At 38.5% G+C, this 11,723-nt stretch overlaps 1 protein-coding gene across 1 annotated transcript in view; it reads left to right on the top strand.

The window, feature by feature from the left end:
* Positions 1-2,214: 2,214 nt before the first annotated feature.
* nphp4 (nephronophthisis 4) overlaps positions 2,215-11,723 on the top strand; it is a 161,089-nt gene continuing 151,580 nt past the window's right edge. Inside the window, exons 1-2 of the mRNA XM_053317118.1 lie at positions 2,215-2,367; positions 3,180-3,317. Coding sequence (XP_053173093.1) covers positions 2,218-2,367; positions 3,180-3,317 — 288 coding nt within the window. The 5' untranslated portion in view covers positions 2,215-2,217. The remainder of the gene's footprint in view (positions 2,368-3,179; positions 3,318-11,723) is intronic.

The raw sequence follows: 11,723 nt of genomic DNA, 5'->3' as shown, positions 1-11,723 counted from the left end.
ATATAAGTAAAAAAAAAAAAAAAAAAAAAGTTGTAGGAAGTCCTCCATTCAAAAAGTAATTTTATATTACTTCTTCTTCATGCGTAAGCAGCATGCGTAAGCAGCACTGTAATCTTGTAGCTGGGCAATTTAAAGCTGACACTGTACCAACTGCTGGGTGTAAAATCGTAGGTGATAATAGCTTTTGTATGTTCAATATAGCACGCAAAGTATCTGCTATTTATACTCACTGAGCACTTAATTAGAAACACCTGTTCCATTTTGCAGTCAATACAGCAGCAGGGCTATAAACTCTATTTTTCTGAGGCTTATACATTGTCAGTTTTTGTCAACACTTTCAGAAAGGTGATATTTCTACTTCATGTTCATTATTGAGGTCATAGTAGTGGTGATGGTGTACTGGAGGGTATTATATTGAGTGCATCATTGAGTGTTTCTAACATTTTTTCCACTTTATTAACATGTGAGGGGAAGAATATTAGTAATATTTTTCAATGTATGCATGCATGCTTTATGACTGTCAACAAACACTTAACATCTATAAGCTTTGTAGAAGTAGAATTTATGGTAGACACGTTGCATTGGATTGGATTAAATTGCAAAAATATTCCTAATGAGGTGCTCTAGTGAGTTGACATATAAATGTAGTGGAGTAAAATCTGTAATATTTCCCTCTGAAATGGGAGGAGTGGATGACAGCTGTGGGTGTTCAAGTAAGATTTGTTTGAGTAATGTTGTAGCATAGAGCTTAATATCTTGTTCCACAGTATAAATGTGATATTATATCCTCTACCCACAGAGAAAAATCTTGTTCTCACAGGCTAGAAAGCCTACAGTGTGATTCTGAGGGGCTCTGTAACTTTGCAGTCCTGTCGTCATTGAACTGCAATGCAGCCAAGACAAAGGAACCCATTGTGTACAACACCCCTTACCTAAAGTACAAAGGTTGTGCCCTTCGTACTACCTTTAACCTTTTATACCTAACCTCTTGACTATATGAATGGCTTCTCCTGAATCACCTGTAATGTCTTTTTTTTGGAGCATGCACAGCATTACAATCATGGAAGCATTATCCCATTTTGGATCTGCTGAATCAGACATTTTTTGGGAAATTGTCTCATTTGCAGGTCGACCATTTTGCACAGCCAGAGATTCATCCATCCGCCCAGACACAATGAAGTCAGATAAAGTGGGCCATCAAGGAAAATGGGACAGTTAAGGTCTGAATATGCACTTTAAACTTTAACAGCCAATCCGAGAAAATGGTCTCATACCTTACTATAAAATGATCCCCAGACCCCCCCCCCCCTTTTTTTTTTTTTTTTTTAACTTTATGGGCCATTTAAATGTTTAAATTAAATGAGCAGTTTTGACATTTCTTGATACCACAGATTGTTAGTGTAACTACATTATTAATGTAATCTACTTATTATGATTATAATAATCATTATAGATGAGTTTTAAAAATATATATGCATGTTTACAATGATTAGCATTATGGTATATATATACACACAGTATGGTAGTGAAATAGAAAATATAATAATATCATAATATCAAACACCATCACACAAAACAAAGTGGAACAAATAAAGGACACATATCAACATAAGAAGCACAGAGCAAAGGGATAAAATAATAAATATATATGACAAAATAAACAAACTACAACAAAAACAGAACTGAAGATAATAAAAATGTTGCAGAAGGATTGCAGAAGACTTGAAAGGAAATATTGAAATGAATTGCTCTTGTGTCTACACAGGCTGTCAAGTTAGACGGCTCTGGTTAAGGGAAGTTCTGCATGGCAACGTGAACATTACCATAGCAACTGATGCAGCACAATGGAAGATACCAAATGAAGGGTGAAACGATGAAATATCACGATGGTGAAATTTTATTTACAGGTACTGCTCTAGCATAATACGCTCCCTGCATTAACAACGTATTTTATATTTTTAATTCTTACTACAAGTATTAGTTATTTACTCATGAAAACTCCCGATGAAAGAACTGATTTCTTTTGTCAACCCCTGTGCACGAGGTGGTAGAATCCTATCACAATATGGCGGCCACAGGTTTGAAAATCTGAGAAGAGAAGAGATAATATTCACAGTAACAACTCGGTTTGTGTGGTACATTTCTGGCTTTTCTACAATGTCACGCTGAGTTTTATATAAACTCAATAATATGGTAAAAACAGAGGACATTTCCACCATGGCGGACGGCTGGAGAGAAGTGTTCGAGAGCAGCCGGTTGGTTCCCCCGCACAGCCAGACAGTCCGCCTGGCCGCGGATAGACACTCCAACCGGTCCCAGGGCTTCCAGCTCAGCCTTAGCCGGCTCACCACAGCTCCACGGCCGGAGGTGACTGCCCGCAGCTCACGCTAGCTTGGTAGAGATGTAGGAGCAGAGATGCGGTTGTGGTTAAGGCCTATAAAGTTTGTGTAGTTTCTAATGTTTGTGGAGTAGACACTACTGACTTTAGGCTGTCATTACATAAATATTAATATGACTTGTTAGATGTTATAAAGGCCTACAGTGTATCTCGCCCCTGTTCGTCACAGTGCAACTCATCCATAGACTGTATAAAAGAAATTGTATAAAATAACTCAACAAGATCTTGCACAAAACATAGAATCACCAGAACAATAGACCCATGTAAGCATGTTATGGGTCCTGAGAGATAATCCACCAAACCCCACTGCAGTTAATCTTCATCATCTTGGTTGGACATATATACACACACAAGGCACTTGACAGTTTTGTAGCTCCCAATGTACTTACACAGAATAACAACAACCTTAAGAGATATACTCAAGTAATGACTATATACAGGTGAAACTGTTTCTGTGGACTTTAAACATGATGCAAATAGTGCAAAGAAGTAATTGCTTATAATGCTTAATTGTCCCGCAGCTATTGATTCCATTAGTTGAAGTGGGGTGTAAATAAAACACACTTTCAGTTTATATTTGTAGTGGAATAAATGTTAATTAGTCATCCACATTTCTTGCATCTTGTATACATTGAGTGAAAGTCAGTCATTGGGGTTTGCTGAGAGGTTGGATAATATCACTTTGGAAGATTAAGTTTGTACTTTTTTTTTTGTTATACCCAAATGTTTCAGGGTTAATTTTGACTTTCCTAATTTGGGTGTCTTCCCTTTTCACTCACAGGAGGTGTCAGATTTGGAACAAGATCTGATGTGCCAGCTGCGAGTGACCCTGTTTGACAGAAATCACCAGCACTTCTTTGGGAAAACATGGAAGAGCCCACCCCAGAAGATGAAAAACAACAAGATCTCCTTCAATGAGGTAGCTACATTTTTGTATATTCCTAGCCAACTGACACTGGGATAACTGAGCCCCTTTTCACACACACATTGTTAACCCAGGGTTATCCTCAGCTTCACAATGCTCTTTTACCAGCTTTTGGTTCGATGATATGTGACTACGCCACGTTTGCTTTAGCCCCATGTTTAGTTGATTTTTCAGTGGGCAACCCGGAAACTTGGTGCTGATTGTGCTCTGGGTCAGGACCAGTCAGGGATATTCCACTTTGGAAAATGTCAGGATGATGCCAGTGTGAAAGCTTTCTTAGTTTATGGCTTAGACTTTTAACCCTGGATTAAGTGCAGAGGAAAAAAAGCCCTTATTAAAGGCATTCCTCTGAAAAAAGGCAAGATGACACGCGGCCGTGATTTACTGTGTGTTCGGACAGAGTTTTTAGGCTGTGTTTGAAACATATTGCGTTGATAAGAACTGGATTGATCATTATATAGAAAAATGAATACAAATTCAAGTATCGGTTGCATAAATTTAGTCCAGCCATTATTTAATTAGAATCAATTCAAAAGTTCCACCACTCAAGGTTTTAAATTAGCCGTCATGGTTGGACTGTCTTCTGCTACGCTCTGGAGAATGTTGTCAGGCACAGCAAGTTACAAACTGCCCTGATTGCAAATAAGTGATTCTAGATGCACCCAACTAGTCCTTTATTATACAGTAGTAGCCACTTCAAAGTTCCCCTCCAAGCTGAATGCCAGCTGAATGGCAGCTGACTCCCAGCCAAGTTCCAGCCAAGTTCCAGCTGAGTTCCAGCAGCTGGAGAGACCCCCTCCTTCTCCTGGGCGTGTCTATCTTTTTCTGTAAACCCACCTATTCATTGTAATACAGGGTTTGACCAGAAGATGGCGCTTCTGTCACAAACTAGCCCACATTCTGATGTTTTAGGAATTGTTACTGTCAGGTCATCCAGATTCATCGAATCAAATCAAAAAATTAAATAACCTACTGACTCCTGATTATTTTGTTATTTGTTTTGAATCTAACACAAAAAACGAAAAAAAAGCCTTTTCATATTTTAATTTTAGGCTCAGATAAATAATACGAAATGACGAAAACGGACCACAGGACTGTATTTGATTTTATACAGCACATATGTGCCAGCCAACCCCGGTCTATTCAGTGCATGCGTTAAGCCAGGTAAGCCCAGCCACCTTATTAGCATTATCATTGCTCAACCTTTTGTTTGGGCTTAATGGGCCATTTGGTTCCATGGTCACACAAATCACGCACAGAGATTCAGAATCAGAATAGTGTTGATGGACGTCGGAACTATTTTCTGAGAGGGGTCACTGTGAGCTTAGTGAGAATAGTCAAATCTCTCCTGCGTCATGGTGCTGCGCAGCCAGGTTTTCAGCCTGCGCAAGGCTGAGAAAGAGCGCTCAGATGCCGCGACAGATATGGACCAGACAGAGTTGAATGAGCATTAATTATATGAAAAAGATAAATATAAGTCAGACAAATTGAGTTTAAATTCAGATTCGTTATTATTATTACAGTAACTAACTAGTTAATTAAGTATTGGTGTAAAATTGAAAACTCAACCACACATACGTGCTGGACAGAGTGGGGGCACTACACACATCTACAACTACACCCCTCACTCACTTAGAAAAGATGTAAAACTGAAAACTCAACCACACATACAGTAGGATATGTGCTGGATATAGTCGGGGCACAAACAGTGTCTCAATCTTGATTTTCAGTGGGGGAGGTGTCCAGCACGAAGGTGATGGGTTGAGGGGGATGGTTACAGTGCTGTCCCATTGTCTTTCAAAGCAAATGCCCCCCGTCCCCCGCTGGCCCGCACTCACATTACCTCAAAACCCAAGTGTACTCAAGCACAATTGCCTCCGACACATGCGTTGCGCAAAAGGCGCACATAACGCGTGCTGCGCCGGTAACACACAACACAGCCGATCAATTAACACAGCGCACTATGATTAAAAAGTACACGCATATTCTTCTGAGTCATGGCTGAGTCATGCAGTAGCCTGCTACAGATACTTGTGTAAAAAAGACGCACTGATTTCATTCATGCTCGCAGCCTCTCCAGCGGAGCAGCTATAGAACAGACTTAGTTTAACTGAATGACTTAGAAGTCGCCAAATGACTTGCTTTAACGAATTTCGTTAGTTTATATAATGCAGATTTGTAAAATATTATTTTTATGAGGGTCACAGTCACAGACTGTAGAAACTTAGCATTTCATAATTGTGGTAACAGCGGTGCAGCAGATGTAATGAAGTCCACGCAGCACGCTGGATGTAAACTCATATTAAGCCTATAGACTATTCATTATAATGTTGATGGACATAAATTGAGTTATTTTGCCTTAATAATGATAAAATAAGACACAAAAAATGGTCGGATTGGGAACCCATATAATATTAACACTACGTATTAAATAGCGCGTCCTGTTTTAAATCACTAGAGTGGGTTTGTCTCATGGGCTATTTCTTGGTTTGACAGTGACAGTGATCAGTGATCAGTCAGAGGAATTATTAAGTGTTTGCGAGTGTTTCCTGTGACGGACGGTGTACTGTCAGATGTACAGCAGCTTCAATTGCATCTTTCTAATGGATTAACTATATTGTATGCTTCATTCGGCTACTGTATACAGAAGAATAGAAGTAAAACAAGTAATATTAGTGTATATAATATTTAGCCTAGTATTGCAGGTTTAATCACAGGGTTGTAAGGTGATGAATCCGGTTATTTTTTTTAATAGTTGGACAGCCTAGTCTTTCCTATGAGCAGTGGGTCTAAACACACTGCTCCTCCCCGTGGATAAATGAGGCATTGCAGCTGGTTTTCACTCGGGCAGCATAGGGGCGTTCCCAGTCGGGGCCTCATTGACCACGTCATCGCGGGGGGATCGCATTTCCCCCCTGCTTCCATTATCGGCCAGCCAAGGACCGGTCAAGGACCAGTCAAGGAGCCATCAAGGAAACACGGGAACTTTGAAATGGCTTCATCTGTAAGTGTTTCTGTCCATTCTCTCACCCTGCAAGTTAAATAAGAGCAAGTTTTTGGTGTGAAGCAACAACTTATGAGAGCTGATGAAATTATCCTGCCTAATTAAGCCTCCGCTCACTTAAAAGTTAGGCAGAGCTATATGCTAGAATTAAGTGAGGTCAACATAGAAACTTTGATGCAATGTATTTAGAAAAGTAGAAGTTATTCAAGTGAGTTTCATCATAATCTTTAGTACATTATCACACTGCTCTCATACATCCTTTACAGTTTGTGATATTTCTGATTAATATTTATTGATTACCCACATCAGAACGTTGACGGATACATTTGTTGCAAGCCACATTGTGCGACGACACAAGTCAGTACACAAGAAGACGTCATCAGCGTGTGTCATCGATCTGCACCGCTATAATGGTAAACAATGAGGCTAAGCAGCGCCCTTGGTGCAGTCATGATAACAGCTAGAGGACACATCATACAAACAAGGTTTATATCAACAAGATTTTCTTCTTTGCTGAGATCCCAAACATTTCATTTAACTCGTTTTACCTCCATCAGTACGTTTAGCACCAAAGTCACGTTGATCATGCTGCATTCCTATTGGCTGGTTAGTAGACATGGGTTGCAGGAGCAGTCACATTGTGAGATGGTTATACTACATTTTTGACACTGTCAGAATTTTGTCGCAGGCTATCTTTGATCACAAGACCGTGATAAAGGCCATCTTTTAAGCTCTCTCACAGCGTGATGTAGAACCAGTGTTTTGGAGCCACAACCAAAAATATCACTGTGTTTCTTCTACATTGGTTGTCTATTGCCTGGGATAGCTTAAAATCACACAGTGTATATGTTTAACTGTAAAATTTAGTGGCATTTAAGTGTGCTTTGCCTTTAATTTCTGTATTTGTTGGAATAACTAGGTAAAACCAGCAAAACATCTTATTCACATTTTTCAGTACACATCTTTCAACTCTGCCCTCTCAGTTTTCACACTCAGCTGCACAGATGTGATTGAAAAGATTTGATTGATTTTTTTCAATCAGTATGGACTACATACAAGGACTCAAAATCTCTCGTGTCCATCGCAGTATTTCTGTCTCCTTTACTGCATTTACACTTGCAAATCGTTAATGTCTCCCCTTAACCACTCAATCCAAAGTGAACAGAACAATAACAAACATGGTTTCTAACTTGCTGTCACTGTCATTATAGGTTTAGCTTTCATGATCAAGAGGTACAGTGCCAGTTTGTTGACAAGCAGATACAAAAAACCCCAGGAGAAGCCCAGTCAATTAAAAACGGACCATTTCGCTTAACAGCATCAATCACCTTAAACATCAGTCACAACTCATTTTCTGTGAAGCAGCATTTCTGAATTACACTGCAACACACAGAGGCAAGCAGTCATACATCCTAACAAATGTCAGTAGTAATCAGGGAATTTATGATTGTGTTGAAGATTTATAGAACTAGGTTGGGAAAATATTGCAACTGTAGTTTGCTCCAGTAGCATGAAGCAGTTTTGTTTAGGTATTGGTTTTACATCATACAGATGTTGTTTTCACTTATTTTAAAATCTAGCTTTGGTGAATATGCCATCTTAACAAAACTCTGAAGGTGTTGCTGTATATAAAAGAAAGCAAAACATCAGTTTTTAAAAGCCTGCTGTGCACAGCCATGGTCGACCCACACAAGTGCACTTACTTTGACTGATTAGGCCTCTTCTCAGGACTGTGTGGGTGTGAACACAGCCTGATTGACATCCTCCTTTACTCTCATAGAGTTTGGTGACTGCACCAAATACCCACCACAGCCTCGCCCAACCTCAACCCGAGCAGAGGTTTAATCAGTCAGAATAACTCATAACACCTGTGTGGGTGTGCATGGAATTCAATATCCTCCTTCAATACATCATGTCAGTAAATGTTGAGACTTTCAGTTACATGGGCAGGACAGAAATGGAGCTCAGGACAGGATTGAGAGCTTTTTGAATTCAAATAATTTAGTTAAATACTTCCAAATTTTGTGTCTGAGATTTTTTTTAAGGCTTTGCTTTGCTAATTTGAAAGAAAGAGGGGGGTTATTTAGGCATTCGTGGAAGATTCTCCAATATAAATGAAGCTGTTTTTACCTTCCAGTCAAATAAAAGAGTGAAAATAAATGTCAGCCATGTTTAGTGCTGCCTGATGCAATGACTTGTCATCTTTGAGCATGTACAGTATTTCTGACATGTTTGTTCATAGCCTCTTAATGTTTGATATGTTTCTATGTAGCCTCTTAAAGGTGCAGTGTGTAGGATTTTGTGGCATCATCAGAACAGACTGGGCAGAAATGGAATCTTTTAGCTCACCTGAAAATAAGAACTGTTACTTTAGAATAAGAGAGTGAGTCTTCTTCCACAGAGGCCACCGTCATGTTTCTACAGCAGCCCAGAATGAACAAACCAAACACTGGCTCTAGAGAGGGCCTTTCGTGTATTTCACGAGTTCCATGGCCAATCTAGGTTCTCCTAAACTCTTAGAAGGGGACAATGATGGGGAGGGGTAGTCTGCAACCTTACCACTACATGCCACTAAATCCTACACACTGATTCTTTAATATCTGATATGTTTTTTTGTAGCTTTTTAATACGATGTTAAACACCAGTCTTGAATACAAATCCTCCCTTGCGTAACATTGCAATAAGATGAAGATCAGAGATGCTCTGCATGGCATTAATAAAACAGGACAAGCCTTTAAAAAGTTTTCCTTAACAAAGCAAGAAAAAAAGAAAAGGAGCATCTGTTCACTTCTGATGACATGGATGCTACTTTTTTCTCAGTTTTCTACTTCAGCAAGACTTTATTGAGTCAATTTGTTGTTTTTCTACATTCATTCTCAATATGAATCCATAGTGTTGCTGTAGTCAGGAAACCTCAACCAGTGCTGTTTTACATCTCTGTGCTACCAGTTTTTACTTGTTTTTTTGTTCATGTGTAGCAAGTGTGATTTCCTAACTGCTGACGCCCACCAAGTATAGAAAATTGCTGTTATTCCCTTCAAACTTTGATTTGTGACCAGGACAGTGATATTTTGAAATGTACCTATTTTGAAAACGGGCAAATTTGTACATTTTCATTCACATAAAGACAGAAAAAAACAACGTATGAATCACTGGATACGATATTTGGGGTCTGATTAGTGGAAATGATTTACTGTATAAATCATAAATTGAGAAAAATGTACTTCTAAATCTTTTGTGGCCACATTTGTTCAGTATATGTAACTTTAGTATGAATACATGTTCATTTTGATTCATATGTTGTTTTGGACTATCTTGTTTGAGTTTGACATTGAATAGCCAGTAGTTGAAAAATGTAAATAATTATAAACAGTAATTGTTAGTTGCAGTTGTAAATGCATCTTTACAGAAAGTTGCTTTTCTCTAAAATCACTTTAGAGTGAAGTACTTGTTATGAGCCTGAAGCACAGCTACTCCTGTGGTTTACTGATCATTTTAGTTTTTTTCCCCTCATCTCATCACTTTCAGCAGCATACTTGAAGCAGTTTTGTTGACTACATAATCATGATAAAAGGCAACTACAACCATTAGGACCTCAATCCTTTATGGTTTAGAGGAAAATTTGGCCCAATTACACATACTTACTGTAGTATTTATTGTAATTTCACAGCCTCTGTTGGTAGAGTTAATATTTCAGCTGTGTTTGAGCTTCTCTGAACAAACAGCATAGAGACTTTCTGGTTTATTAACTTGGGATTGTATTGATGTACTTTATCCTGTGGGTGTGTGGGCAGATGAGGTTAGCCTGTAGTTTCAGTCAAATGTGTTGCGGGTTTGAGTAGCGCAGAATCTACTGCCCCACTTTGTTACCCTTTTTTCATTTCTTTACTTTTGCCCAACCATTGTTCTTTAAATAGTCTCTCCTCTGTAATCATAAAGGGAACAAAGAAACAATTTTTGATGTCAAACTGTGTGATGTACTTTATGAAAGATGTGCTTTGATGATGAAATTTCCAATTACTTCTTGAAAGTGCTAAAAAAGAATGTCGTAGCTACGGAGGAGCTTGAGATTCAACAGACAAAATGTTACTCAAATCAGATAATCTCCATGATATCCATTTCAACTTGAAATGATTTCTTTGTTTAGCTGGGTGCCCTCCGGTCTGGTTATGTCCATGTTGGTTTGGCGGCTTATTTCTTGTACAGTAAGTAAAGTTAAAGTTGATAGCTTCCAGCAGTTCTGCAGTCCAGAGTTTTTGTAATCTGATGTTTGGAGATGAGAGCGGCCGAAACCAATATTTTAACAGCTGTTGTTCTTGCTATGGTTTGAGCCAAAGACAGACAGGAGGACACTGTTGCTCACGAGTTTTTGCACTTCAGGCAACTTCCTAATTTTAGACATGTCTACCCGAGTCTATTTGAATGTATCCGATGTATTTCATTCGAGTGGTCTGGGCTGTCATGCTAATACCTTTGGTAAACAGGAAGTATTCAAAAACCACAAGTAAGACTATAGACCCAAACTATGTTATCACCATTGTATTTGATTTGAAATGTTAAAAGCATAGACAAAATTTTGCCTTTTTCGCATTTATACTTAAGACATCAACTTTACAGATACAGCTTTTAATTTGAGCTTGGCAAAGTAGGGCAATGGAATTTTTGTGATTTATAAAATAAAATTACATGACATATTGTAAAACCATGGTGTGCAGTTTGTTACTGTAAGATATGTCACTCAATGGTAGCATTTCATCTCGGTAGCTACTTTAACACAAAGATTTAAATAGAAGTGGAAGTTTCACACTGATGTCAGGAACCTGTGAAGTTCAGTCTGCAGTTGCAGCAACAGGTTTTGAGATTGGACGTCATATGTTCCACATCTGCATAATGCCTTTCCCTCCATTAAGTTTTTGTGCTGGGTATTGATGGACATTTTTTAATACACACACTAATACAATACCTGAGTTACCAAATTATATGTTGTGATACCTTATGTTTGTGAAATATAAAAATATTTTTCCATATAACCCTGTCTTTTGTTTATCAAAAAGATTCTCAAATGTTAAATGTCTGAACACAAGATACAGTCTGAAATTTGCCAGGTTTTTATTGTATACAGGAGCTGTCTGAACAGTGCATAAATAAATATTATTACAAATTGATCAGACACTCATAGTTTTTGAGAGTGCAATGAACACATTGCAGTTGGTACTAAAAGATATTTAGATTACATACCCTGCTCTATAAAGCCTCTCTGTGATGAACTTCTTCATACACAGAGCAAGAAGTGAGTGTTTCTTGCCCTCAACCAACAAAAAAGGAGAGGAAGTTGCAATCAAATCAACCAATAAGAGAAAGTGTTACTGTGTCAACACAGAGCTATTTGAACTGTC

The sequence above is a fragment of the Scomber japonicus genome, chromosome 4, assembly GCF_027409825.1.
Source record: "Scomber japonicus isolate fScoJap1 chromosome 4, fScoJap1.pri, whole genome shotgun sequence".
In the NCBI taxonomy this organism is placed as follows: domain Eukaryota; kingdom Metazoa; phylum Chordata; class Actinopteri; order Scombriformes; family Scombridae; genus Scomber; species Scomber japonicus.
This window is presented reverse-complemented; position numbering and strand designations above follow the sequence as displayed.